The sequence below is a fragment of the Aulonocara stuartgranti genome (assembly GCF_965226115.1).
Source record: "Aulonocara stuartgranti genome assembly, chromosome: 20".
In the NCBI taxonomy this organism is placed as follows: Eukaryota; Metazoa; Chordata; class Actinopteri; order Cichliformes; family Cichlidae; genus Aulonocara; species Aulonocara stuartgranti.
The window spans coordinates 34,186,906-34,207,254 of NC_138956.1; the positions used below are offsets into that span (position 1 = coordinate 34,186,906).

The following is a 20,349-nucleotide window of genomic DNA, read 5'->3' on the forward strand; positions in this document are numbered from 1 at the left end:
ATGAATAAGTTACAGTAGATTACAAATCAGCTGATTCTGAAAGGGTCAGGTGGAGAAATCACTGATTTCTGTTCGAAGAGCAGGAAATGTTCTAAAAATCTTTATTGTTTCTGAGAATATTCACAAACATCTGGTTTGATTTTCAAACAGCTCGAGTTTCCTTCACTGACCAATTTGTGAATGCTGTGAACAACAGAAGAAGAAACAGAAACCACAGAAGAAGAACTTTGAATAACCTAACAGACGTTTATAAAAATGAAAACATTTCAACGCTACAGGGAGAAAATAATTTACAATAGAGCTGGTTTAAACACCGCCCCTCTCTGCTGCAGAGGCTCCGCCCACAAACAGCACCATAAACTGTGACCTTTAAAACGACCTCAGACAGAGAGAGGGCGAGAGACATTCAGAGAGAGAGAGAGAGAGAGAGAGGGGGAGAGAGAGAGAGCTACCTACATATAACTCAAATAAATTCAAATTTTAATCCCATTTGGAGAAATGCTGTTGACTCTGTCCAACATTGTCTCCATGACAACAGCAGAAAGAAACAACAAAGGAAGAAGAGTTCTGATTGGTCAAAAAAAATGTACAAATATCCTACAAGTCTTTTGTTTTGTTTGTTTCCAGAGTCCCGCCTCCTCCTGGTTCTGGCAACCAAGCAACAGTAACCAATCACAGTCTTCAGGAGAAAGTCGACTCCTCCTATTGGTCGGTTCTGAACTTCTTTGGTCCAGCAGATTTACTAGGGACAAAACAAAGAGGTTCAGTGAGATTTAAAGAATGATTCTACTCGTTTCAGCTTTGCATGACTCACAGCTCAGAATAATCCTTCTTTATCTTAAAAAACAAAAAAAAACTTAATTTAAAAAAAGCTTAATTTAATTATTGTAATTTCTTCCCTTCTAGTCACTACAGTATAATTTCCTGCTGGGAAACTTCAACATATCCAGGATCTTTCTGTTATCCGCTCCGTCAGGTCAGGCGGCCTGCAGTCATGGTGACTACAGCCCTGTGGAGGGGCAGCATGTACTGCAGTCGAAGCGTTGAGGCTGATATTTAAAGTCTAAAATCACGATGAAAATAACTGAAGGGAGTCGGCTTCGCTCTTTTTTTTGCATAAAAATGACAGACAACTAAAATATTTTAGAACAGGAAACCGTCTGAGAAACACAAACGGAGTCTACTTGTGTAAAGTCAGTAAAATGGACTGGTACACTTTCACATGATCAAATGAATGTTGGGTTGTTCCCTTTTGTTTTTGAAATATAGAACAATAAAGTTGTGTCAAAGATGTCCTTACAGGTCTGCAGCGGGTCCTGATCCTGGTCTCTTCACCGCTGCTTTGGGGTCTTTACTGGTTTCTACAGAAGACAGAAAAACAAACATGAGCTCCATTTTTCTCTGAAAAACATCAGCACACCTGATCCTGGTCCTGGTGGTTCTCACCTTGCAGCCACCGGACCTGCGTGGCGGGACCGTAGCCCTTCTGGTTGCGAGCTGCAATGCGGAAGATGATGGCGGGTTTGGTTGTGTAATCGATGTGTGCGTTGGCGAGGCTGGAGGACTGGACCAGGCAGGACGGGTTGGGGCCACAGTAGACCCTCATGAAGGCCAGCTGGGTGGCACCAGAACCTGAACTGGAGGAGGAGGAGGAGGAAGCCTGGCTGGAGTGGATGGCCAGATAGACGGAGTACTCCGTGATCTTCCCCGACGTGACGGCGGGAGGCTCCCAAGTCAGCTGGGCCCCGTCCAGGTTCTGCAGGAGCAGAGGTCACATGAAAACATGAGGTTCGGCGCCCCCTACTGGTAACACTGCAGGATAATTGGCGGCCATAAAGCCTGCATCTCACCTTGCTGATCTTGATGGCACAGGGTGCTCCGGGGAAACCAGGCAGGCACGTTTTAAATGCCGACACCTCTGAGAACGCGCCACGGCCGCAGATGTTGATGCCTGCCACACGGAACTTGTAGGCTGTCCCCGGTTGTAGCTCCACCTTTCTCATTCGACTGTAGTCTGGGACCACGCCCGAGTCGTCCTGCAGGATTGGCGTCATCAAAGACATGATCAACAGGAACATCCCTGTAAACTGAATAAAACTTTATTTAAAGGCGGCGTTCTTACGTCAGGTGTGTTGTCGTCGTAGGGGACGTAGTAATGCGAGACCACCATGTTGGTGACTTTAACGATGCCGACGTCGAACCACCGATCCTCCTTCACCGACGTCTTCACCTGCAGGGGGCACACAGTTAGCCTTTTGTTAGCATGACGTTACGGTTTTGTTAGCATGTCATTAGCCTGTTTTTCAGTCGCTCACCGGCGCAGTCGGTGCGATGCCGTTGGGGGCCTCTGGCAGTGCGGCAGGTGCTTCATTCTTCACCTGCCCTGATGTCAGAGTGGGGGCGGGACCAAACGTGCTGGCCAATCGCGCAACAGCGCTCGTTACCGCCGATGATGCCAGCTCGTGTCCGTTACTCGTGTCGGCTGCCGGGTCGTTGAGGCTGTCTGCGGGAGCAAGGCCCTCTGGGAAACACAAGACATAAAATCTTATAAGGCTCATAAACTAAGCAGCAGCAAAGTCATCAGCTGATCAGGTCTGATCAGTTATTGATCAGCTATCAGTCCTGTGAGCAGATTAAAAGTGATCAAGTTTAAAAAGAGCCAAACTCAGTTCTCTTAGAAATGAAGAAAATATTTTTGGTGTGCCTGTCCTTCGATTGTCTCCTAACTAACGCTCTATGACGTTGAATGAGAATCTATCCATGGACAGGTGAGTTTGAAAGCTTCACAGGTGACTTATTTGTTCCTCACACAGAGTTGGGATCCATTTACTTTACTGCAAGTGAAAACTGATCTGTTTATTTCCTCGTCAGTTTTATTTTTTTCTGTTTTCATGCCTAAATTCATAGACGTAAGGGCCGTAGAGATTCGTTTGTAGCTAAAACAAACAGCCTAGCAACAATGACAACATTTAAATATACAATAATGACACTAAGTTTAGACTTCTGACAGCAGGTGTACCTGTAGGGATGCTGCTGTGCTGTGGCTCCGGTTCTGGCTCAGGCTCAGGTTCTGGTTGGTGGATGCTCTGCAGTTGCTGCTGCTGTTGGACGAGCGCTGCCAGCTCCTGCTGAGTCAGAACGATGGGAATAGACTGCTCCGAGCCCTCAGCGTCACCTGCACAAGACAGAATAACATCTGTCATGAAGGCAACTATGTCACACTTGATCCACACATTTTGCTTTTAAACCTTTACTTTTGTTGCACACTGAGATGTGATGAGTGAGTGGTGGACCTGACTGTGAACCCGCACACCCATCAGCTAATGACTTGTGGTCGGCAGGTCATTAGCTGATGAGATTATCCTGGATAATCCCCCCTCTGTGATTCTTACAAAAACTGTAGCATACAAAATGAACTTCATGTTTTAATCAGTATGACCTGAAACTAGCAAGGGGAGTGAGCCGTTGAACTCTTAATGTTTCCCGAGGAGGCGCTTGATCAAATAAAGGGGAGAATTGGGAAACACTGCAGTTGGCTTATCAAATCCCTGACCCCAAAGAGCAAACAGCTGGAACTGGAAACATACAAGGACACAGATATAGCTCCAGCTGTTTGAAATCTTTGGCTGGTTTTTAGTGCTCTTATGGGATGAGCAGAGTAATCAGAACCAAGACATTAATGAAGCTGTGACGTTGTGAAACTGCAGTGGTAGTGAAAGTATCACTTTTGGTGAAAAAACTACAAGTTTGAAATAAGTGAAGTAACAGCTTTTCATATTCATGGAGTTTTTACGTCCACTTACGGCCAGACGAGTCTTTAAAATAATGACATCTTCTCACCGATATGTCCCGCTGCCTGCAGTACTGCCTGTATCGTCGCCTGCTGGGCCGCTTCCTCCGTTGCCGTGGTAACAGCCAGCTGATCCGGCATCAGCGCCCCTGTCACCATCAGGGTTGTCGTCGTCCCAGAGACGTCCTCGCCTCCGTCCCCTTCAGACGACATCAACTCCTGAGGAAGACCACCGTCTGAGGACGCCATCTGAGGGTGGGGACAAGCCAATCAGCTGCCTGTAGGTGAGTGTTTGTGCAAGTGTGTGTGTGGACGTCTTACCTGTGCTGCCGTATCACCGCCCTCAACATGAACGTGTAACACTGCCGCTGCTGATGACATCACATCCTCTGCTTGGCTGTCTGTCTGCATAGGCTCATCCCCCTCATCTGCTGCTGTGTCCATAGCAACAGCCTCTGAGGACTCCTCCCGTGGCTGTCCGACCAACGACGAGATCTCCTGCAGAGGCACAGACATGTTGGTGTAATGTGTCATAATAGTGATGCCACGGGTGTGTGTCCTCGTGTCTGCCTCTTACAGGTATGGATGGTCCTGGTGTGGGCGTGGCCTGTGTAACAGTAGTAATAGCTCTGCTCTGATTGGCTGCTGTGGAGGGGGGCTCAGATGTGGAAGGTTCTGTGGATTCCCCCTGTTGGCTGTCTCCACCCTGCTGAGCTGAAGACCACAGGACAGGAAATGAGGTCAGTTCCTGCTGAGAATTTCAGCTCTCGTTTTTCTTTGTCTTCAAAAAGTCAGGTGTGAGCAGGTTACCTGTAGCAGTAGTGGCGGTGTTGGTGGTTCCAGTCTCGTGGGTCTCACATGGTGGATTCGAACACACCTGAAACCAGAAACGTGCACCGTTACTCTTGTTTGTAAGTCTTTAACCTGCCACAACTCACCTTCTGATCAGCTGACTCACCTGTTGGAGCCCTCCAGCTCCAGCAGTGGTGGCAGTGTTGGTGGTCCCGGTCTCGTGGGTCTCACATGGTGGTTTCGAACACACCTGCAGACACAAACAGCTGGTGTTTAACTACAGACATCACCACACCTTCAACCAATGACTGTCCACCAGTAACCTGCATGTGTCAGGAGTCAAGCGCTCTCTAACCTGTTGGAGCCCACCAACTCCAGCAGTGGTGGCGGTGTTGGTGGTCTCACACGGTGGATTTGAGCAGGTGTTCAGAATGACAGCAGGTGGAGCTGACTGCTGAGCTGCAGGCTGGTTTGAACTCATCTGAGGAGGAGAAGCGGGAACATGATGGTCATACAGAATCAGCAAAAACCCTGCAAGCCCTTACAGGACTGAGTTTTTCCTGCACTGTTAGCTAAACCGTTTTACAGACTTGACTATGCGCTCCTATAACAACCACATGCACAGTGAGCTGGTCCTCAATTGTAACGGAATGACTGAGGAGAGTCGACTCAAGTTGAGTTGGTACTACGGAGAGAAAAAAAGAGGCATTAGACTCCATGAACGCACCTGCAGCTCCTGTCTCATGCTCGCTGAGGCCACCGTGGCAGTGTTAGTTGTTCCTGTCTCGTGCATCTCACAGGGCGGGTTTGAGCACACCTGGTTGCTACCGCTGATGTTGGCGCTGGCGACGGTAGCGGTGTTGGTCGTTCCCGTCTCGTGCGTCTCACAGGGAGGGTTTGAGCACACCTGGTTGCTACCGCTGATGTTGGCGCTGGCGACGGTAGCGGTGTTGGTCGTCCCTGTCTCGTGCGTCTCACAGGGCGGGTTGGAGCAGACCATTGTCACTGCAGCATCATTAATAACAGCATAAACAACTTTGAAACAACGATCATGTAGTTCAACGTGCATTACAGTTTATTTCGTGCAGCAGCTAAATAGAATACTTGTGGTACTGGTTTCTGTACCTGCAGCAACTGCACTTTCCCCAGTCTCGCCCTGTGCAGTAGTTGTTGTACTCGTAATCGTAGTACTTCCAGGTTCCTCTGAAGTAGGAGAAGCCATGATAGAGACTGGCAGATCCTGGACGACCGGCTGAGCCTCTGCACCGCTTGGTGTTGTGATGAGAGTCACCTACAGAGAGAAGTTACAGTATTACTACAGAATAATGGAGAAAGAAAACTGTAAATACTAAAAACAAGTTCTGCTAGATAGTTTTTTTCATGTCCTGTCCAGTGTAACTGCAGTACTACAGTAAAGTATTCCAGTATTTCTCCAGTATTTGATGAATTACCTGCTTAGGTCCAGTGGCAGCTGTGGCTGTCGTGACCTGGCCAGCCAGTGTGGCAACAGTTGCCAGGGTGGTGATTGGCGTTGCCAAGGAGGCGTTAACCTGAGCACTGGCGGTTCCTGCCACGGTAGTGGAGATGTTTCCTGTAACCGTCCCCAGATTGGAGACACCTGCAGAGGTAAAATCACAGGTGCTGTGTTTGGACTGGTCACATGTCCACTGACACTGAACAGACTTCGCGGGGGTGCAGTGCAGCAGCCGCTGGAACATTTTGGACAGCACTATGATCGCTGCTGCAAAATCGTGAGCCAGCTGGTCGTCATCATCTCTGACCTCAAATTTGATTCAGATTTTTAACCCTGCTACTTTTGGATAATGTAGGATGGATGCTGTTGCTGTAGTTTGCATGCAAATGTTTCACTGGTGAGACATTTTATACATGTAACATATTTTTAGTGTAGAAGAGAAGTTTTAATCATGCAGCCCTGGTGCCAGAACCGACCCACTAAAGGGTCTAGTGTAGCCCACTGGACAGCTTTAAGTGTGAAAAGTCAAGCTCTTTAGAGGCCTATGTCCCATAATCTTCTTCATACCAAAAACAGAACGTCTCATGCAGTGAAAGGAGGCGTTTGTCTGGATATTAAAGCACAGACACATATAGTAGCAGAGGCAACAAAGACACGTCAATAATGCCAGACAAAAACACAAAGTGTGAAAATTCAAAATGTTTCAGGCTGATAAGGAGGACTACGTCATACAGCTGTTTCAACATCACACCCTGTGTATACTGCTTGTGAGTGTTATTAGAAAAAAGGTGCCATTAGAGTCTGGAGGAACTCAATGTTGCTCTAATGGGAGTTGATATGAGTGTGATTGGTAGACATGTCACTGCAGCACTGACAAAACAAACGTGACAAATCACACATTGTCAGGCATTAGTTTGTAGCCTCGTAGCGACAGCATCCCCATGCTGTGAGGGTCAGTGCAGGTGGGTTACCTGTGGTTCCCTTGACAACCAGCGTGGTTACTGTGCCGGGCTTGGTGCCAACACCTCCTGGCGAGACCAGTCTGACTCCGCTCATCGGGACGGTCCTGAGGATTGTGCCCGGCGTACCTGGAGCTCCTTTCAACACCACCTGAACACACACACACACACACACACACACACATTAGTTACTGTGGGAGAAGTCTCCAGTTCTCCTATAGTCCAGAACACAGCATCATCTTCCTGTATTTACTCTTGTTGTCCCGCCCCAGACACACCTGACCAATGAGCAGACTGAATATTCTCATGTGGTTTGTAGTGATGTAAACAAAACAAACCAGCAACAAGTTTACAAACTCAGACCAAAGTAAACAAACTACAGGTGTGAAAACAGTCTTAGAACAAAAAAATAAATAAATCAATAGACACAGCTTTGTTAATCAGGGTTTCCATCAAAAACAAACAAACACAAAAACTCACTGCCTGTACAGTATTTGAACTGGGGCTATTACAGTTTTAAAAAATTAATAAAGTTTAAACCTGAGAGTGGAGAAAAGAAAAAGTAGTTAACTGAAAAAACAAAAAGTACTAGATTTTTGGAAAAAACAAAACTTTATGACCTAGAACTAGAAAACTAAAAGGAAAAGAAAATATATTTAGTCTTAATATTTAACAGTTTTGTTAAAACCTGTCAGCACAACCAGCCTGATGAGGGTTGAGCTACAAATGCACTGAATTTAATAGTTTTAGCCATTTTAAATATCAATATCACAAATTAAAATTTAATGTGTAATCAATTAAAAAACATTAAATGAGAAAAAACAAAACTATAATAACTGTGATGACAGGCGGATCATGGTGACTGTGAGCCAATAACATGAACAACTGAAGAGAAAAGCTTTGCGGCCTCCTTGCTGCACTTTGTACACGCCACTTTAACCTGATGATAAAAGAGCATAAAGATGACAGCGATGTGGCAACAGAGGGTTCATGTAAAGGAGCCTCAAGTGTCTCATTGGGTATAATTTTTTTAATTGAATACTTGTGGGTTGGTGTCTAATGTAACTGATGTGGCATCTAATGTGGCTGATACATGGAATACATCAGATTACCGTCTATTAAACAAACACACGACCAACACAGACTTCCGAGGATTGTTTTCTGACAGTTTCTCGCAGATTTCTAAGCTTAAAGTTTTTTTCCTGATATTCTATAACCAACAAGTCTCATCAGTCTGATTCGTTCAGCCTGCTGTATTAGTGTTAGAAATAAAGTTGAATTTTACTGTCTGCATGTTCACGCATTACAGTGTGTGTGTGTGTGTGTGTGTGTGTGTGTGTGTGTGTGCATTACCTGTGTGACCCCCTGCTGGCCACCTGCAGACACTTTTGGCACGGTGGTGAGGATTTTTCCAGCGGTCCCTGGAGTCACCATCTTGGTAGTCAGGATGGTGATCGGACTGTTTCCACCTGGAAGGGAGGAGCTTCACTCAGTCATCCACCACATTAAACATTAAACTGGACTCACAGTGGTCCGACTTTCTTTCAGGAATGTTCCTGGGGGAGTGAAATGACCCCAATGTGGCAGTCGTAATAAGAGCCGGTCGAGTTCTCTTAATGCAGCAAAAGGTTTCTCTGCTTTTTTATCTCCTTTACCAATGAAACAACTGTTCTAACCAGGCAGAACCTACAACACTGAAACACTGAAGTGAGGCTATTGGATGTGTTACTGGCTCTTTAAATCATGTAAGGCTTTGAAGTGTGTGTGCTGGTGTTGTACCTGCGCCTCCCTGCAAAGCTGACACTGGGATGGTCTTAATGATGGTGGTTCCGGGTTTGGAGGCTGCCGGCGCGACGCCCAGGATGGTGGGTTTCCCTGCTGAGGATCCAGCCTGTGCCGTGCTGAGGATGGTGGTCTGCTTACCATCGGCAGACGATACCAACTTCAGGATGGTTCCTGCAGGGAGACCGCCCTTAGCCTGACAGGAAGCCGGAGGAGGAAGAATCGGGGTTACTGAGTTTTTTAAATTTTTTAAATTCTAGTCAGAGAAGAAACTTACATTTAACGTTGTATAACACCATGCAGATAAATTAATGACATAAAAAAAAAAGAAAAAAAAGAAAAAGAGTTCCCAAACTTTAAGCAGTTTTTAAATGGATTTGACTGGTGATTCTAAACATTGTTTATTAATCGTCCCAGTGAGAACTGAAACTGAAGTCAGGGGTGTCTCAGTATTCGTTTACAGAGGGGGTTCAAACTCATCAGGACTCTGGGACCAGTACCTGGAGGATCTGAGTTACTGCGTTGCTCCCAGCCTGGACCGTAACGGCACCACTCTGAACTGGTTTGGTCTGGACCAATGATACCACTTTGCCCAGGCTGCTGAGGTTACTGAGCTGATACAGAGGGAGGGATGATGTCATAAACAGCACTCTGACCCACATGCTGATATCAGATAAATTATCATCTAAACCAGCGCTGCAGCTGACATCACTCACCAGTGTCCCGCCTCCTCCCATGCTCAGTGGACTGTTAACCAGAGTGATGGTCTTTGTGACTCCACCCACCACCGTCGTGACCACCTGAGCCTGCTGAGAGACGGTCACCGTGCCCGACTTATGGACCGTGATGATTGGCCTGCTGGGGGTCCCAGGGTTGGAGACAGAGGCCCCACCCACCTGGGCTGCAGCCGTCTTCAACATTCCCGTGGCCACGTTACTCACCTGAGAAAAAGAGCAAGATGTTACACGTCACCTGCCGCGTGTTCTGATGTAATCCTGCGTCTTGGAGGCGTCAAGTCGAGTTTTATCTTTACCACTTTGACAGGCAGACTGCTCGTTCCTGGACTGACAGCGACAGTCTTCACTAGGGTTGCTCCTGCGGGGACATTCAGCACCGTTGCTGTAGATGGAGGGATCTTCTGAGTCGCTGCAGCTGCCGCCGCCAATGCTGCCATGCCACTCATCTGAGGATTGCTGCCGATTGGCTGAGGGGAGACAGGATTAAGCCATGATAACAGGAACATTTGAAAAATATGAATGATAATCCATATCAAAGTTTATGACAGTATACAAAGTGTTTGTTACAGGAACAAATCCCGTTTTACCAGATTATCCACGCTTACATGGACGACATGAAACAGTGCAGAGCGAAGTGTGACACCTGTACTGAGGAGGGTGGGAGGTGAGGTGAAAGCTCATAAGAAAGTTCTGTTTACCGTTTGACCGGGCTGAGCAGGTACCACCATACGAACACCTGCAGGAAGTGTCGTCACACCAACTGGCGACTTGGGCATGGCCTGTCTCACTGTGACGATGGAGGCTCCACCTGTTGTACCTGGAGCTGATGGCACTTTCAAGATTGCTGCAGAAACAAAAAGATAGGTGAGGGACATTCATGTGTACCTGCTCGACCACCACTACATCTACCTGTGCAAGTGTGGAGACCCACCTGGTGCTTTAGCAGCTGCAGCCAACGGGGTTCCAGCTACAGATGCAGTGGGAGTAGGGACGAGTGTGATGCCGGACAGGGGGACAGTTTGGTTGGCTGGTACTGCTGTGACGGGGGCAGAGCTTTTGGGGGAGCTGGCTCCAGGTGTGGCAATAGTGGGGGAAGGGGTTGTGGCAGGTGAGGAGGCCGCAGGTGTGGCAGGAATGTCGTACTTCTGCAGCTGTAGCAAGTAGGTGTCTGCGGTCTGTGACGGCCCCCAGCTCACCTCCAGAGACGTAGTGTTTGCCCGCACCAGCTGCACCCGAGAGGGGGCACAGGGACGCTCTGAGAACAGGTCAGACAAATTATACCAGGTCAGACTGTCAGCTCAGGTAAAACAGCACTAGTACACCTCTGCTAGTGCACTCACCGGTCTCCAGGTACCAGAGGTCTTTGCAGCACACCTGGTTGTTCCAGGCCTTCCTGTATCCATCTCTGCCGCTCCAGATATAAAGTCTGGAGTTGATGGCGACGCTACAGTGACCTGCGCGAGCTCTGGGGATGTTCTCCTCTGAAGTGTCCATCAGCACCGTTTCCCAGCACATTGTGTCTGGAGGCAGACAAGTGAACTCACAGTTTTGTCGTTTGTGTGATGAATTCCTCTTTAGTTTCAGTTATTTATGCACATGTAGAACATCTGTTATGTCAGCAATATAATTTACATGACCCGGCATGAACATGAGCACTCAGCACCACACATGTGAAGAGCCACTGTGAGTGTTGCTGTGTATCTGAGTGTGTATTTGTACCTAGGTTGAGGCAGGCCAGTGTGTTGGTGCACTTCCACTCCTTCTCATGAGTCGCCACTTTAACATCATCCATCACCAGAGGAACCCAACCTCCAAAAACATACATCCTGAAAGAAAACAGTCGGGATTTCAGCGTGCAGTAGTAGAATACAGCTCAGACGTCTGGGATCACTTAAGAGTCCTTGTTTAGATATCTGACCCCCATCCACTTTCAGCCACTTATGCAGGTCCAGATTGTAAGGGCAGCAGTTTAAGCAGAAACACAGTGTCTCCAAGCCATCTGACATAATCTCTCCTGTGTGCCTTCAGTTCTCCCACAAGTTCCAAGTTCATCAAGTAGACTGATTTCACTTTTCTTCAGTTATAGCAGTGCTCAAGATGATAGATTACTCCGTCACCAAAGTAACCAAAATACATCTAAAACGCACACATTAACCTGCCGTAGTTCCTCTCCGTCACACAGCCTAACTCTGGCATCTATCTGCTCCTCGTCTAAAGTTCAGTCACAACAGCAGCTGAATAACCAGCGTACTCCAAACATCCTTCTCCACAGAAAGGTTTTCCAGTTCCTCTTATTGAAACCTGAAGTGCTCAAAGATCATATATTCAATATCTCTAGAAACTTCTGGGTATTCCCCGGTGTTCCCACCCAGTTCCAGGTTTCCCCAGATAACCTCCAGATAGAAGCACCAGGACCACCTCAGCTGGCTTCTTTCAAATTTGGGCTGTTAACAAAAATCAGCCAACAACTGTGTGACTGCCAACAAAAAGAGCCATTCAGGGACAGAAAAGTTATTATAATAAAGGCTCTTAGGCCTTTACGACAGGCGTGTGGTGAGTGACCTCTGCTTTTGCAATTAATACAATAGTAAAAGTCACACTGTCGATATGCAAGTTCAGTACAGTGGCAACCTGATGGCTAGATAGCAGAGCTGTCCCTTCAACCGCTGCTGTTTAAAGTCCTCAAGAGAGAAAAAAAAAGCTCTGGGATGCTGACACTTTATTTGAAATACAATCAAATCAAATCAAAAATAAACAAGGAGATCTCAAAGTGAATCCAGTCTTTTGAATGGATGCGTGCGTGCGTGTGTGTGGGGGGCTGCGCGTACTTGTTGTTGATGGTGGTGGCGGAGTGCAGACTGCGAGGTAGGGGGGCCGTCCCACCGAGGCCTGGTTTGCTCCACACCAGAGAGTCTGTGTTATGAAGAAGACAGGAACCAATGAGAAGTCAGTACAGCTTTTTTTGGACTCGAGTGTCCCATTTTTTGATTGTTTTTTTTTTTTTGCTCTGTTTACTTCAGACCAGATGTTTTGTAAATTTAACAGCTGTTGAACCAGGACCCTCATCTCCACAGAACTACACAAACACTCAGCAATGACACCACCTCACCTATGTCGAGGACCCACAGGTCCCCCAGCCGGCAGCCACTCATGCCTCCGTAGATGATTAACCTGCTGGCCCCGTGGTTTGTCGTCACCACCGCCGTGTGACTCTCTCTGGGTGGTGGTGGTGGGCCGGACGTTGCTGGAATCTCCCAGCCGACCACGCTGGAGCCCGGCCGCAGCTCCAGACAGTACAGGTCATTCAGGTATCTGAGGGCAGAGGTCAAAGAACAGGCTCAAGGTCTGTATCTGGACCAATAGTTTTTTTGCTCTGGCTCCCGACGTTTCCTACCTGGGGATGTTGTTTTTGGGATCTTCGCTATCGTTGGCAAGTCCACCAAAAAGGTAGCACCGGCTTCCAATCAGAGAGAAGCTGTGTCCAAGACGGGGGCAGGGGGGTGGGCCATTCTTTGGCGCTTTGGCCTTCAGACGTTTCCACTCCCAGCGACTCGCCTGAAGGTATAAGGTGTTACATAGTGAAACTTTCATGAGCTTTATAAAGCTTCATAAAGACTTACAGGCTCTGCAGACACTTTGCATTACTGTTTTTTTACTACATTTACAGTTGGGATGAATGAATAAAAAGAAAGAAAGAAAGAAAGAAAGAAAGAAAGACAGAAAGAAGCGTAGCCATGCTAATCAGCTCTGTACCTACAGGCTAACACACTGCTGTCTACACCATTAATCGTCATCTGTGATAGTTAGCGTCTGACCATCCAGAGACCCCGCTCCCTGCAGTAGCATCACTGACCTGCAGCTCATATAGGTCGTTGCTGTATTTGCCGTACTCCACCATCCCTCCGAACACCAGCAGCCTCGTCCCATCACACACGAAGCCATAGGCGGCACAGCCGGGGGGGATGTCACCACGGACTGCAGGGATGAACCACTGATTGGTGGCTGAAAGTCAGATCGGTCAGATGTTATTCAGGATGTTCCTGATTTTCAGTGTTTCATGATAGCAATGTAACTTCTCGACCCAGTTGGGACCATTAAAAGAGTCACTGTGAAATCTGGGAGACTGAACTGAACCTCTTAACACATGCTCTGACACCACACACACTACGAGTAGGGATGCAGGAATCTAATATTTGGTTGGAACATCGGATCAACCCCCCACTCAGAAAACGGGACCTGCTTAATTTCTCCATATTTCATTTGTTGCAGGACAGCAGTTAGTGGGTGTGGAGGAAGCTGACAGCAAAGTGTCAGCAGTTTGGAGGTTTTTCATGCTTGCTACACAACACCTTTTCTTTTTATGTTTGCAAAATGTCTTTTGGTTAACAGCAAACTGTGGTTAAAGTGCGCTGACAAAACTGAAAAGCTCGAATGGGAAGATGATCCAGGCGCTCGAGTCTTATGTTCAGTCAGAGAGATTTGATACGTGGAACATACAGTTACACACTCTACATGGTAGACCCTAACAAGGTCATTGGTTTGGTCTAACACTTGCTGGAAAGTTTTATTAAATTATGTTATTGACAGAGTTTAATGATCACTGTGACAAATTTTCATGACAAATATACAAATATTTCAAGAGATTTAAACAGGGACAATGAGAGAAATCCCCATTACAAACTTTAGAAATGATATTATTAGAACTTGTGTTTTCCTGAAAAAAGCTCATTTAGATTTGGAACATTTGCAGCCTGCAAGTTCACATCAATGAGATGTGAACTTGGCATGAAAACACAGACTACATACAAAAACGTTTAAATCTACATCAACTGAAAGAAACACATTCAACAAGTATGAACAGCAGCCCCAGAGAATGTTATTAAGGAAATAAAACAGTACAAATACGCTTGACACCAATTGGCTCAAAATACATTTGTGCTTTGAACCTAAAGCTTTAGGAAATCATCAACAACACAATCTTCACACACAGCAATTAAGTTTTCTTAGATAACGTCTTGATGCATTCTCAATCATCCAGGAAAGTAAATCTCCAAAAAGTTGATTCTGTTCATCTGGATGTAGCGTTTTGTGGGAGAAACGTTTCATCACTCAACCAAGTGACTTCTTCTGTGTCAGCTGACTGCAGGTTTCCCCAATCATTATAAACAGTACATTGGCATAATGACTGAAACCAGCCCACTGAGGGAACAATGGGCTGGGAGGTCAGTTCCTTAATCTTAATCATGCAAATTCTCATGACCATTGATCAATAGCCATGAGTACCATACAAAACGCTAAGTCCCGATGAACAGAATCAACTTTTTGGAGATTTTCTTAGATAACTGTTTTTTTTAAATAGTAACTTTGCTTTCTGCTTATTTTATTAAAAATGCCCGATGTAAACGGAATAACTTAGTCAAGTCGTAAATATGTAAAATTTTGTGATATATGCAGATTTTTATCCGCAGTCGATTGCAGGTCAGAACCACGATAGAGAACGATAAAATAAAGACAACCATATTAAACAAATAACGACCCCACAAACCACTTGGACGCAAATACAAAAACACTAAAAACTAATTTTGAAACGTAAGTGTCTTTAAACTGGCTTGTTTTTAAAGTGTTTTTCTTTATTTTCTGCAGCAACGTGGGGGTGTGTCCATGTGACGTCAGCAATGTTTTCAGTAAAAACGCGCCATTTCTCTCTGTGCTTCTGCCAGAGCCGCCCGGTTAGCCGCTAGCTGTCTGCTAACCTTGTTAGCATGCGGAGCGGGGCTAGTAGGTTTTATTTGGTAGTCTGAGGTTAGCCTAGCGTAGCCTAGCCTAGCAGGCTAAGGGTTATTATTTATTTAGCATTTCAGCCTCATTAGTCACAAGCAGAACACATCTCCGCTCTCTTAGCTCTTTAGCACAGTTAGCTTCGAGATAGCATATAAATTAATTTAGCATGCAGCCACACAGACCATATTCATAATTATTTGGACACATGGAGCATATGAATCGTACCTGTGTTGTAGACATGCAACTCATCCACGATCCCCTCGTTCCCCCCGCCGAACACCACCATCAGCTCCTTAATGGCTACGGCCCTGTGTCCGTGCCGGGGCCGTGGGACTGGACCAGTCGATCCTACGACGCGCTTCCAGCGGGGCTGTAGCACCGCTGGCCTCCTCGGTTTGGCTTCCATTGGGCTGTTCTCTTGGTGCGCTCCTCTCGGTCCTCAATGACAGACAAAGATCAAAATTCAGTCGCGAGTTTAAAACGGTATGCGGCTGGCATTAGCCCGCTAACTAGCGCCAGAAGCTAACTAGCCGGCTAATGTCCCTGACGTTGTTGTATGGCTAACTAGCTTCTGCTACCAGGATTAAAGAGCCGCTCTGTGAGCTGCGGTCTAACCCGGATCCGTCCCCTTTTATTGGACCTACTATATAAAAAAGCCTTCCTTTCTAGATCCAGCCGCAGACTCGGGCTCAGACAGAGACCACTGGGGTGCTATCCAGCCCAGTAGGCGCTGCTTGGAGACGGGAGGAAGCCGCCAATAGCAGCTCAGGCTAACACAAATGAGCATACGGCTGCAGCGTGCAGCGCTGTGAGCCCCGGAGGCAGCAGGCTGCTATCAGACACGCAGAGCGGCCGGGGCGGGAGCCGCCATCTTGCTGCTAGCAGAAGCCGCTGAAAATGGCAGTAAGCTAGGTGGCTAACAGCTAGCAGCTAACAGACAACTTCCTGTCCTCAGTAGTAACCTCTGTATACAAAACAGTGACTTATTAGCTCCGTGAGCAGCTTTCAGTCTACTGTATTAAACTTTATAACTTAATTTAATCTGTACATTTACAATAGTGGGAATAAATATTAATTAAAAAATAATTACTTCATTTCTAAAAGTCTGCTGAAAAATTCAAAATCACTTTACAATCTGAATACAGAATCAAAAACTTTGATCAGTTCAGCCATCATCTGCTCATATAGACCCCAAATGACAGAAAACCGCTGGCAGATTCAAATAACCTGGAACTAACTAATCTTATTACTGCATTTTTTAAATTTATTGTGTACTTATTACAAGAATGTATTTGATTACCTTCTTAGATAATAATTTTTTACACTGGAGTCCGGAGGCATATAAAAGATTAATATAAAAGATGAATTAAAAAAAGCTAACCTTCATGTGTGAGTTTTGAAAGAAATGTGTAAAACTTGCTTGAATGACTGTTTTAAGTCATTATTTGTGCCTGAATGACTTGCAGCATTTAAACTCAGCAGTTCCAGTCAGGATGCAGAAGATCCTGGAGCTCTGGCCTGCTCTGATTGGCTGCCTCCCTGTCGGGTGACTGATGATGCTCTGGACACAGGAAAACTGACAGTTGTGGACTTGACTGAGCTGGTTGTTGAATGTTTGTTTAAACAGCATTGCTGCTGACAGGTAGCATAAATATGTTTCACCTCCAAACTGGGATTTTCCCCCCTGACTGTGTCACCCGAAAAAACTGGAGGGATTCGTAAAAGGCCCAGAGCTAAAAGTGACGCCATCGCCGTGCTGCTTCATCCACCCAACAGAAAAACACAAATTTCAACCTTGCAGAGAGGAAAAGCTGCAAATTTGGGATTCTTACACTTTTCAGTGCACATTATATTTAATTAAAATTTATAATTACATTAACTAAACGTTTGGCCCGAATTTAGTCAAAACACCCTAACCTTCCATCTTAGACACCTACTGGAGTGGTTTTCAAATGCTGTTTTTATGGGTGAAAGAGTTAAATATGCCACACAACGTGAATGTTTTCAACAGGACGTGACCCAAATTCTCAAGGCCTGGTGCCGCGCCTGCCTCTGCCTGATGGCCCTGAGAGTTTGCCGTCATCTACCATTAACAACAACCAGTCAAAGCGGAGGGTCCCTCCAAGCAGACCCAATATAGCATCGACGTTTTTAGATACTCAAACAGAACAACCCACCGGAGCTTCTGTGATAAACACACCAAAAAACTAACAGACTAACTGCAAAATAAACACAGAAAATTGTATTAAGGAACGGTTTACATGAAGTTGTTTTTAAAAATAACTTTGTGAACACTTGGATAGCTTCACCCTGACCTCGCCCATTATATAACACGCTATATTTAATCAGCCATTTTGCAGCGCTATTGACATTCTCTACAGTAAATGTCACAACAGAGCTCAACAGCTACTTTTTTATAAGGTCTCTGTTTCCAGAATTGAATTTCCTATTTCAGGAAATCCTTTTACAAAGAGTTTTAATCCTTGAACCGAGACAACCAGCTGAGAGGTGACCTTTGACCATAAAAAGATTTCATTAGTATTAAAAAAAAAAAAAAAGGAAAATGGAAAAAAAGACAAGGTTCAAAACTGTGTACATAATTACATAATTATATAAGGAATCACTCATCACATAATTAACTGCAAATCCAAGACTCCACAGCAAATGGCCGTAAACCCCTTAAATGCGATGCTTTCATTGTTGTAGGGCTTCTATGGTTAATATGTTGTACAATAACAGTTTGAATGGATTTTTGTAGTTTGTGTTGCATTATGTTTAAGTATCGCCTCCTTATTGATCTGGCACAGAGCTTTGCACCTGATGCAATCAGCACTCTTCTGGTTTCTAAAGTTTCACACTCTCAAAGCAACCTGATGATCATAGGTTTAAACATTTCCATGGCAACAGCGGCCTCCACCACAGATGTAGGATTATAGGTTGAAAAGTTCTACCCATTCCACCCAGGACATCTAGTCTATGTCCTGTAACTTTACGAATAAAATTCATTCTTGCTGACACAAGACTGTGGATTCTACAGCAGCACTATCATGGTTTTACAACACCATACGGAAGATCCTACATCTATCAGCTTAGACCATCACTGACCGGAAACTTCCAGTGTCCTAAAAATCAGGATAATCCGAGCAGCAGCACGTTTTGCTCAAGCTGAAATATTTTTCACTTGTACAGGCACATTCTCATCAGCTGCATCAAATTCACCCCATTGCCTAAGCTTTGCTAAGTATTTCATATGAAACCACCCCTGAACTGTTTGTACCACATCACTGTGTAATTAACTGTTAATTTTCTATTAGGAAAATTATGGCTCTTCATCTCACCCTATTGCTAGCACGGTCCTCCTTCACTACATTCATTAATCTTCTCTGTGGTCTTCCTCGTTTCCTCCTCTCTGGCAGTTCTATCTTCATCCTGCATCCTTTGTCCAATATATCCTCTATCCCTCGAATGCACATCTCAGCCTTGCCTTCCCTTTCAATCTCGGTTATCCTTCTGTCACGAGTTCCCAATGACGCTTGTCTGCACTTACTCCATCCACCCTTCTTCTTCACCTCTCTTGTGCACTGTCTGTTACTTTGGATGGCTGAACCCAGGTATTTAAACTCATCTACCTTCAAATCAAGCTGCAGTTTCACTGTTACACCTTTCTCCCTCTCATTCACACACATGTATTATGTCCTGCATCTATTACATTTAACTTCATAGAGAATTTTTTACATTACTATAGTGTAAAATTTACAGCTGAGCTTCTTTACACAGATTTGTATTTTAGATATTTATTTTTTGGACACATATACTTTAACAACATCAGTATCGTTGTTTTCACCGTGTCCTGCTAATGCTCTGCTGTTTGTTTCAGAAACATGGAAGTGCTTGCTGTGACCAAGTGGACAATCCAAACACAGCCAGCTGAACTCCCATTGAAACCTTACACGGGCTGTTTCACGTCGGAACAATTAAAAGCTCCGGTACACCTGCTGTTCTCCGCTTCCGGTTAGCTCGGCAGGTAACCGACGCACCTGGCTGCACTTTTATTTGCTGCTCAGTAACATTCATGACAACATAAGTGGAATCCAGCGCCACAGCTATTTGCTAGCTAATGCTAAAACCCACCGCTAGGATAAAGCTGTTAGCTTGCACTCACAAAGCTAACCGGCTAACTTGTATAATGTTTTATTTATTTCGTATCTTCTTTATCACAACTGTAAATTAAACCTGGAGAAAAATCAAAACGTTTAGGAGCTGTTCTATGAGACATTTTAGATCCCCTGGGTGAAACAAGTATTTGTCCACCTAACCAAAACAAAACCATTTTCTCTCTACGGGAAGCCGGCGGGCTATCTGCCCATTCTGATCCGGAAACTGAGCGTAAAAGCAGACGTTAGCAATTCTGCAGGGCTGCTAATGCTAGTCTACTTTATTAATGTGCTGTTAGCAGACCGTTCTCGTGCTAACCAAAGATTATCATCGTTGTATCAGATAGCGTCCAACATTAGCTGAAATGACCACAAAGAGCTGCAGGTAGCCGTACGGATAGCTTAGCCAGCACAGAAGCTTCATTAATGATTAGCATCTGCTAAGTTAATAGTGGTTAACTGATGGAGCTTTCACCAAACTTCCTGTTAAAAATGATTCTTTAGCCCGCGGGCTTGAGTAGCTCTGGAACGGTTAATGTAGCTCAATAACGAGCTTGCATTAAATAAGTAGCTGGTTATGCTAACGGCTGTTAGCACTGACGTCCCTTCCCTCAACAAACATGGCGGCAGTACCGTTAACCGCTCAAACAGGCTGAAAAGTCGCGAGTAGCATTCGACCCGGTCCTGCCCGGTCCGGTCTGGAGTACTTACTCACTTTGCGGATTCTGTCGTGTACAGTCAGACTGAACTCACAGCAATCTTTCAGTAGCTTCAAACGCTCATCTTCATCTTCGACATGCCGTTCAAAGAGACGCCATTTCCTCCCCAACTTCACGGCGCAATAGCGCACCCCTCAGGACATACACAAACACACAGCTAC

General features: G+C 45.5%; 1 protein-coding gene across 1 annotated transcript; it reads right to left on the reverse strand.

Moving 5' to 3' along the window:
• Window positions 1–85: 85 nt before the first annotated feature.
• On the reverse strand, window positions 86–20,338 carry hcfc1b (host cell factor C1b). The gene is made up of 32 exons (XM_082518358.1): window positions 20,181–20,338; window positions 15,541–15,753; window positions 13,388–13,536; window positions 12,929–13,089; window positions 12,644–12,846; window positions 12,363–12,447; window positions 11,254–11,360; window positions 10,875–11,054; window positions 10,466–10,789; window positions 10,233–10,378; window positions 9,831–10,001; window positions 9,514–9,738; window positions 9,298–9,411; window positions 8,795–8,993; window positions 8,369–8,484; window positions 7,028–7,166; window positions 6,034–6,200; window positions 5,708–5,873; window positions 5,310–5,587; window positions 4,938–5,063; window positions 4,749–4,832; window positions 4,601–4,667; window positions 4,368–4,504; window positions 4,112–4,288; window positions 3,841–4,039; window positions 3,020–3,175; window positions 2,316–2,521; window positions 2,123–2,230; window positions 1,851–2,036; window positions 1,447–1,756; window positions 1,301–1,361; window positions 86–742 (listed from the first exon to the last, which is right to left on the reverse strand). Exons 2-32 carry the CDS (start codon window positions 15,719–15,721, stop codon window positions 703–705), a joined length of 4,968 nt encoding a protein of 1,655 aa, XP_082374484.1. The 5' UTR covers window positions 15,722–15,753; window positions 20,181–20,338; the 3' UTR covers window positions 86–702.
• Window positions 20,339–20,349: the final 11 nt, after the last annotated feature.

Bases quoted from the DNA above. Each gene is read 5' to 3' on its own strand.
- hcfc1b (XM_082518358.1), bottom strand. From the start codon at position 15,721: ATGGAAGCCAAACCGAGGAGGCCAGCGGTGCTACAGCCCCGCTGGAAG. The intron at 2,037-2,122 runs GTAAGAACGCCG...CCAATCCTGCAG, and splicing joins ACGACGACAACACACCTGAC to GACGACTCGGGCGTGGTCCC. The intron at 743-1,300 runs GTAAGGACATCT...TTTTGTCCCTAG, and splicing joins TCAGGACCCGCTGCAGACCT to TAAATCTGCTGGACCAAAGA.